At 49.9% G+C, this 8920-nt stretch overlaps 1 protein-coding gene across 1 annotated transcript; it reads left to right on the forward strand.

Annotated features, from left to right (window-relative positions):
* Window positions 1-120: 120 nt before the first annotated feature.
* On the forward strand, window positions 121-8782 carry LOC147186685 (uncharacterized). Its single transcript, XM_086101295.1, has 8 exons — window positions 121-550; window positions 957-1127; window positions 2963-3060; window positions 3802-3946; window positions 5341-5490; window positions 5845-5960; window positions 6086-7218; window positions 8307-8782. The coding sequence occupies exons 1-7, from the start codon at window positions 445-447 to the stop codon at window positions 6191-6193; spliced, it is 894 nt and encodes a 297-aa protein (XP_085957421.1). The 5' UTR covers window positions 121-444; the 3' UTR covers window positions 6194-7218; window positions 8307-8782.
* Window positions 8783-8920: the final 138 nt, after the last annotated feature.

The following is an 8920-nucleotide window of genomic DNA, read 5'->3' on the forward strand; positions in this document are numbered from 1 at the left end:
CGTGTCTTTTTTCAACCTGCCAAGTCAACCGCACGCGAAAGCAAACGCCACTTGGCTCAAGAGCGCCCACTGCTGTTTATTCGAAATTCCTAACGCTGGGATGCGCCACAGTCGTGAAAATGCGATGTAAAAATGATCAAGGCTTGTTTTGGTTGAACACTTTTCGATGTCCGTCTGAAATTCCCACTTTACTTCACATGGGCCAAAATTCGGTGGACGAATGCACCGACGACGACATGAAATTGGAACGGCAACGTATGATAGGAACCTTTTGTCTCGTTGCTCTGATATCCGGAGGGAACTGTAAAAGTGTTGCTCCTTCACAGCTGCAGCGGATTCACGTCAAAGTTTAAAAGTAGTTCTGAGGACGTTTAGTTGCATTATTTTTTTACAGCGGTAGTTTTAATTTAAAGCCGTTCTTTTTCTTCCGTAAGACCACGAACAATGTATCCAAAACTGGTCCGAACGGGAGCGTATCGAAACACTCTTCTTTCTGGTCCGCCACTCAAACACCAGGCGCCGAGAAGGTCCTTGTGCGGAGCGACGAAAGGTACAAAGCCGCCGGCCCCACGAATACACGTCTCATTTGTGGAGTGACCATCTGGTCTTGCTTATCAGAACGGGTCACCGTGGTTGTTGATGCTTTGTTTTCACGCGCGGTTCAATGACGGAAGTGGCCGCTCCACTGCTTTCCATTTCGTCGCGATTTAATGACGTGCAATTCGTTGCAATTTTGTGACCTGCTTTCAAAATCGGCGCCAAACAGGGCCACGCATCCCCTTTCACCACATTCCATATTTTCCGGCCACGGCCGAAAAATTTTCTTTTTTCTCTGCGGTCAGGCACGCATTAGTACATCCAGAGAGAAATGCGATGCTTTGCGCTGCTCACGGTGTTTGGCTTTGATATGGCCGGCGGTCCAACTGTGCATCCCTCTCTCTCTTCTCTGCTATGAGGCGCCGGAGAGACTGTGGTGTCGCAGCGCAGGGGGCCCGTGCTCACCGTGGCCATAAACCGTCCCGAGGTGCGTAATGCGGTGAACCGGGAGACGGCGAGGCGTCTGCTGGGGGAGCTGGAGGCCTTCGAGCGGGAGCCGGCGTCCAAAGTGGCCGTCCTGCATGGCATAGGTGAGATTTATGCGCTTGGCTGGATGTTCACCGAGTTTTCCTTATTGTTGAACATTTAAATCCATTTCAACATGGGTGTCGCGTTTCCTTTCCTTCACTCTGCCACAACACAACACCGCGAGTGTTGCGAACACAGAGTGCGGCGAGGGAGATTAAAAACAGTGAAGCCAAAGTTTAAAAAAAAAATTTGGCTTGACTGTTTTTAAGATTAAAAACAGTGAAACTTTTTTTAAGATTTAAGAAAAAAGAAACTTAAAAAAAAACGTTTTTTCCCCCGGGCAATTGCGACATCGCGCCTTTAGATGTCGCTGCACTAAAGACAGGAGCGCGCTTCGTAAACGCGCACGGGCACGCATATGCATACTTGTCAACTTTTCGGAGCGCCAACCTGTATAAACTACCAAAAAAATCCGTATAAAGAGCAAAAAATGCTTATAACATCCATCCATTTTCCGAACCGCTTGATCCTCACTAGGGTCGCGGGGGGTGCTGGAGCCTATCCCAGCCGTCTCCGGGCAGTAGGCGGGGGACACCCTGAATCAGTCGCCAGCCAATCGCAGGGCACACAGAAACGAACAACCATCCACGCCCACACTCACACCTAGGGACAATTTAGAGCGTCCAATCAGCCTGTTTTTGGAATGTGGGAGGAAATCGGAGCACCCGGAGAAAACCCACGCAGGCCCGGGGAGAACATGCAAACTCCACACAGGGAGGCCGGAGCTGGAATCGAACCCGGTACCTCTGCACTGTGAAGCTGAGGTGCTAACCACTGGACTACCGGGCCGCCCTCCTTATAACATACCAAAGCATTTTATGTCAAAATAACGGCACAGAAAAAAAACCATGACATTTTCAATGATATTTATTGTAGATCTCCATAATACAATGTCTGCTTAATGTCTAATCATCACTCTACTTAGTGGCATTACTGTGTTCAGAGTTGTATTCCGGAAATGAAAGCATTCGAGTAGACGAGCACCGTTCTGGGCAAAAGCAAACGGAACTACCTGTCGGGGGTGGGGGGGGGGGGGGGGGGGGGGAACAAAAACCGGAAATTTTCAGAATCCGTATGATTTGTGCGATACGGCCATATACGTAAGATTCGCCACAAAATCCGTATGAACTATGGCTAAACCGTATGAGTTGACAGGTATGCATATGGCTCTCGCAGGAAAAAAAAAAAGGATGCTTTCAACCCAGATCAACTGTCTGCGCCATCAAGTGGCCTCAAGCGAGCCCTTCCTCCTCCCCAGCATGGAGGCCGTCGTCAACTAAAAGAAATATAAGCTTCCTTGCGACGGTTGGCTCCACAAAATATAGCTGGTCTCGGGGTCCCTAATGGGATTTTAATAGCCGCGACGGAGCTTTATTTCAGCGGCTTGTGCTCCACCATATCGGGACGACTGACCTTCGGGGGTGATTAGCAGCCCGTCTGTGTTACGGGATGACAGGCGGGGAGACTCCACTCGGGAAGTTGTGGTTTCCAAACATAAGGAATCCATTTGGTTCAAATTAGCACCAATAGTTTTCATTGCCATCATAAAAAAAAAAAAAAGAAGCTGAACGATTGCCTAGCCATGGATTCAAAGTGTCGGGGGCTCGGATTTCCGTGGGTGTTTGCGGTCAGGTCCGATCTACATGTCAACGCGCTGCAGTTAAGCACAACTGAGGAGGATCTACTTGGAATGTTTGACATTCCTTGTAGGCCGTTGGGCAGCACCCATACACACGCACAAAAAAAAAAAATCCCTTTTTGTTTCATCCACATCGTTTTCCTTTCCCTTTTGACTTTGCAACTGCCACAGTTTCACATTTTGTGGTCTCATTTGCAGGAGGCAATTTCTGCGCCGGGTATGACCTGAAAGAATTGGCCAATGGCGCAGCCGCTCTCAAATTGGAACAAGATGTGACCAAGGGTTCCGGGCCGATGGTGAGTGACAGGGGCTCGTGTGCCCCAGCGTTGTATCTTTCACCGAATCAAAGGAGAACAAAATAAAACTGCTCACCCTTCGACGACATCCGACAGACCGCAATGAATTGAGCGGCTGATGGCGTTTCATGGCTTTGGATGAGTACATTTGCGTCTGATTTGCAAAAAGAATTTCTGTCTTTCGTTGATTGCACAAATTGTATTGAGCCACTCCACCAGAGGGGTCAAACCATTTTTTGTCGCCGGCCACGTTGGAGTGACGTCTTCCCTTGGAGGGCCGTTATGAGAGTGAAACCAAAGAAATGTTTAAGTGTCTCATCGCGTTACTACTTGTACACAGCAAATTGAAGTATGATAATTTGTTCAAATCTTGCTCGTGTGAGTGTCAACAGGGTTGATTCCCAAATCTCAGCGTTATTTATTACGCGTGACAATTTGACATTTCGGTCCCGATTTGAGCAAGGATGACGCGAGTTTGACAGGCATGATTTGCTTTCGTGGGCCCCCATAGAGTGACGCCACAGGCCGGATCTGGCCCCCGGGCCTTGAGTTTGACACGTTGAGCTCAAACTTTTTCTCTGTCGCAGAAAGGTAAATTTCTGCGACATCTTTCAGCATTGGCATCATTAAAAAAAAAAGTTAATAAGGTGAATGAATTAAATAAAGTGAGTCGGGTTGCTCACGGATCTCGGGTCTCGCCGGATTTGCGCTCTTGTGGACGAAGGGTCTCGTTTCCTGCAGGGTCCCTCCCGCTTGCAGTTGTCCAAGCCCCTGATCGCAGCGATCGGCGGATTTGCCGTGGCCGGAGGATTGGAACTGGCTCTGCTGGCCGATCTCCGAGTGGTGGAGGAGAGCGCCGTCATGGGGGTGTTCTGTCGCAGGTTCGGTAGGTCCACTGGACCGTCCGTTGGCGGGGGACCGCTCCAACGGCGCTCGTCCACGCTCGTTCGCTCACATCCATAGTTGCCCAAATGCCCCTCTTCCTTCCTGATTGTCGTTCTTGTTTTGCATCTTGGGACTCGTAAGAGGGAAGCGCTGACGTTTGAGAGTTCTTTGGAAGATCCTCTTCTTTCCTTTTCCAATCTTGAAATGGCAGAGTTTGCTTGGCCTGCCCGCGTTTCCTTGCTCGCAACTAGCCACCGGACGCATGGCCCAACAAACGCGGCGCGACTTCCTCATCGACGTTTGCCCTCTCGTGCCGTCGGCGCGAGCGGCTCCTGTTCGACGATGACGGCATCTCTCATTGACGTGCTTAAAATATAAGTTGGGCGTGCGGAAATAAAACTGCGGCTCGATCGTTTCCTGGCAGCGTTTGATTTGAAGTGTCAACATGAAGGGCCTCGTCATCGCAGGCCTGTAATTTGAGCAGAGAGCGTCGCGGCGGCCGTGCCCCCGCCCGCCCTTCCGTGCGTCCGCTCGGCCCGCAGACGTACTTATCAATCGAGGACGACGATGACTACAAAGTCTTCAAATCGGGAGCCGAGTCTTTCATTACCGGACGCGCAGCCGTATTCGCGTAGTGGAGCGGCTGTTGATTTGAACTGGTCTCGAGCAAATGAACGCGGGCCGGGTGCCTCGCGCGTGGCTGACCGTTTTGGGGCCGGCGGGCAACCGGCGGCACGGGCCGCGGGGAATCCCCGTGGCGGGGAACCCTTGACGGATGCCCCCCCCCCCTCCCCCCCCGCGCTCTGACGCGGGCCGACGGCGACCTTCCCGGCGCCCGATTGGCCGAGCCCGCTCGTGGCTTCCTCTCTGCTGGAGGAGGAAATGAGCGGGAGGCGTCGCAGTAGTCTGGCGGACTGCGGTCGCCGGAGCGACGTGGAATCTGCTTCTCTTTTCTTTCAAAGTGAACTTCCAAAGACCCGCTCGTACCCTTTCAACCATTTCTTCTGCAGTTGGCCGGAAATTGTTAATCCACATCAAACTTCATCGCATTACCCGCATGGGTTGTGGGGGAGGGGCGTTGCGGAGGGTGTTTTTGGGGGGGGGGGGGGTTGTCCCTTTGATGTGGTTGAGGAGATGCCAGCAGCACCAGCAGCAAGCTGGAACACGGTGCGTCCCGTTTGGCATCGTGTTAGCGGGTTGTTTTGTTGCTTCCGCGGCGTGTGGTCCAATTCTCAAATCAGACAAAAATAGAGACGTTGAACTGAAAAGAGTGACTCAGACCCCAACAAAGCAAAAACGAGCATAACGTGGTCTGTGAAAAAAGAAGAAGCTTTTTCTCCTTTGAACAAGAAAAGAGAGGAGTCCTTGCCAATGTTCCGTCCTTTGTCCTCGCAGGGGTTCCGCTGATTGACGGCGGCACGGTGAGACTCCCGCGGCTCATCGGTCTATCCAGAGCTCTGGACCTGATTTTGACCGGGCGCCCCATCGGAGCGCAGGAAGCGCTCGCGTATGGATTGGCCAACAGAGTTGTCCCCGATGGACAAGGTAGGCGCATCCGGAAACGTTGCACCACCGAGACAAAGCCTAAACATTACAAATGCTTGAGGATGCAGAACTTCAAGATCCGGACCCTCTCAATATTTTGGACTTGTTAGCGTAACGAAAATGTGAGGAGCGCAAGCTCATCTATGGCCCAGGTTGGGTGACCTTGTCTTTCAGCGGCCAGCCAAGCCGCGCGTGGCCGCGCTCTCTCGCGGCTTTGGCTTCAAGCTCACAGTAGCGGCGCGGCCGCAACGGCGCCCGACCGGGAGAATTTTGAGTCGCAAAGACAGGATTCTCGGCGCTCGGCGTCGGACGAACGTCCGCGCGTCCCTTACCTCCCGTGCGTGGCGACCGCAGGGTTACAGGCGGCCGTGCGGTTAGCCGAGGAGATCGGCTCCTTCCCGCAAGAGTGCCTGAGGGCCGATCGCTCGTCGGCCATCTACAGCTGCTTCGACGCACCTTCGTTGGCGCAGGTACGCGCCCCCTTTACATATCGGCGACCTCATGCATTTTGACAAACCACCACAGTTCGTCCTCATGAAATTGTCAGAGGAATTTACTAGGCATGAATGACTGAGTTGAAATGTTCCCTCCCAAGGCCATGCAGTATGAGATTGACCGTGGAGCACCAGTCATCTTGTCGGAAGCTGTGGCCGGGGCGACTCGGTTTACCAGCGGAACGGGACGAGGAGGGAAGTTTTCGTAAGGTTTTGGTTTGATGGGAGTTGGATGCAGTATGTCGCGATATTGCGTAAATATGCAGCACCATTCATCGTATGTCTCAGTCACGCGTTTCCTTCCTTGACTCTTCTGACGCAGCCTCTCATGCTATGAGCGTCCATCCATTATTTGAGATGCTCATCCTTAATTTAACGGGACATCTGATTAGGATGATGACTTCATCATCATCAAATGGGAAATGACACTGCCAAGGAATTAAAAAAAAAAACTTTTTGCTAGATGTCAGAAAATGTGTTTGCGAGCCAACTGTTGAAATTTTGTCCCCTGGTCTAACTCATTGAAACCATACCGCCCCCCCACCCCCAAACCAAGTTTGATGACACGTCGGAACTTTGTATGATGCACAGTAACGCTGCTCTTCTAACTTCAGTCGTAGGATCGTGCGGGCGATCGTGCGCTAGATGTAGACACGCGCAAGCAAATGTCCCCGTTAGGTCCTGACTAGGTGTCCTGTCGAGACGGCGAGATGACAGACCGCAGGAGTTCCGTTTAGTGTTTCTTCCCGCCTGGTCCACACACGCCGCCCGCTCTGCCGCCCCTTAAATGTTGTGGTCCAATCTGAACCGATGCACTGTACCCTGTATGTTGGCTTATGATCGGCTCATTGCCTTGGAGAACATCTGACGCAAGGCCGATGCGCAATGGATTAAAATGTAGATCTGGAAACCAATTCTCCCACCATTTGTCTTCTTGCCAGAGGATAAAAAAAAAATGTTCATCAAACTCAACCTCTCAAACCACCTTAAAATAAATTCAGGCGCTCACACGTCTGGCTTTTAATACATTTTAGAATGTTGTGTCTGAAAGTCACCCGTGTGGGTGTGGGTGGGGGGGGGGGGTTAGCTTTGATGCGAGTTGTCACTCCTCATACACAGATAAGATAGACTCCGAGCAGCGGTGGCAAGAGACGCAGAGATGCCGACACCTTTGGCAGCTTATCGGTGGGACCATCGACATCTGATGTGGTGGCACCGTCAAGACATAACACAGGTTTGGGGGGGAAAGGAATGAACGGAGTGAGGGGCGGGGGTCGGAAGCTTTGGAAGAACATATTTTTTCTCCCCAAAGCAGCTTTGGGTAAGACTTTGAACAGCGATATTTTGTGCATGCGTGTGTATTTGGAATGGCTGGATTTCTGGCGTAGGCAACGCATTGGAATCTGCAATATTAAAACCGGAATCGTGCTCTACCGCAATGACAACAATATACATGTTGTTAATCTAACACAGTGGTGTCCACGTTTTTTTTTTTTTGTTTGAGGGCCGCTCACAGAAAAGAAAATGGAAGGATAACGGCCCACTTTCAAATGTGTCCCCTTTGTCAAACGCGCTCAAGTCGGTCAAGAAAGCAATTGTAGATTGTTTGCGTTCAGTTCATATCATCAGCTTTCTGTTCAAGGCGTTGAGGCAAACGGTTGCCCTCGGTTTTCTTTTTTGGCCAACAGCTCACGGAACGGATCCGGCTCTGCACTACTTCTCCCGTTTTGGCTCTAAACTCTGCACGGATGAGTCCGTCCAGAAAAGCTGCCTTGTGGTCTCAAACCTTGCTCCGAGCTTGCGAAAATTCGTCCAGTGCAGTAAATATTCCCATCCCCGGAATTCTATGGAAAAGGAATATCCTTCACCCGGAATAAAAACCTATGCATTAACATTTTGACTACGATATTACGTGTTACCGGAAGTTGCGTAAGCGGAAATTCAACTACCCGTAACCCGGATGGAGGTGTAATGCCGTGGGAACTTAAATACACGCAACGCCCACCCGATGCGACGGAAAATACACAACGCTGAAAATTTTTTCACTTTGCGTTTTTCGATCATCAGATTCTAAACGACGACGAGTTTTTATTGCCGTGCGTTTTACTGTAATTGTGAAAGATTTTAACTTTATTCACTTACGTCCTGGAGAACGCGGCACTAGCTTAAAAGCAGCGCCCACTCGACACGACCGAAGAAACGTGTTCGCTTCGCCGTTTTCATTCATCAGATTCGAAACGACGACGTGTAAGCGACTTTTTATTGGCGTGCATTTTACTGTAATTGCGAAAGATTTTAACTTAATTCACTTTCGTCGTGTAGATCATCGCATCGAAACGTAGAAGAACTGTAAGGACTGGAGCGGAGCAAGTGAAATGCATCCGTTTGAGCGAGGCTGGACACAAAGTTAAAAAGATCCAGCAGACACTTGGAGTCGGAAAGACGCAAATCTACGAAACTTTAAAAAACAAGGCATCGATTCAACTCCTGATGACAAGCCACCATCCAGCAAAGAAGCAATGCAAATGGCAACAAAAATCCTTCAGTATGCACAAGAATTACCAGACATCGGTGATCAACGGGACAGTTACTTGCAACTAGCAAGAAAACTGTGTGACATGCAGGCAAACATTGTCATAAACCAAAGAATGCATCCAACAAAACAATCTAAAATACAATTTTTTTCCCAAGACAGAAAAAAATTAACATTAAAATACTGTACGTATTTTACTGTTGTGATTTTTTTGGGGATACACCTGTATTGCCGTTTTTGTTATATAAACAGTTTTTGGACAGTATATTTTTGTATTTTATTGATTGTGTTGTTACACGTGCTTTTTGTCAACATACTTGCAGGTTCATAAAGGACATGTACCATGCTCATTTCCCAAATGAGGAATTTCTGTTATCAGGACAAATTGGACAGCGCAAACACG

This window comes from Hippocampus guttulatus, chromosome 21 (genome assembly GCF_054856545.1).
Source record: "Hippocampus guttulatus isolate MCC_2025c chromosome 21, RoL_Hgut_1.0, whole genome shotgun sequence".
Taxonomy (NCBI): Eukaryota; Metazoa; Chordata; class Actinopteri; order Syngnathiformes; family Syngnathidae; genus Hippocampus; species Hippocampus guttulatus.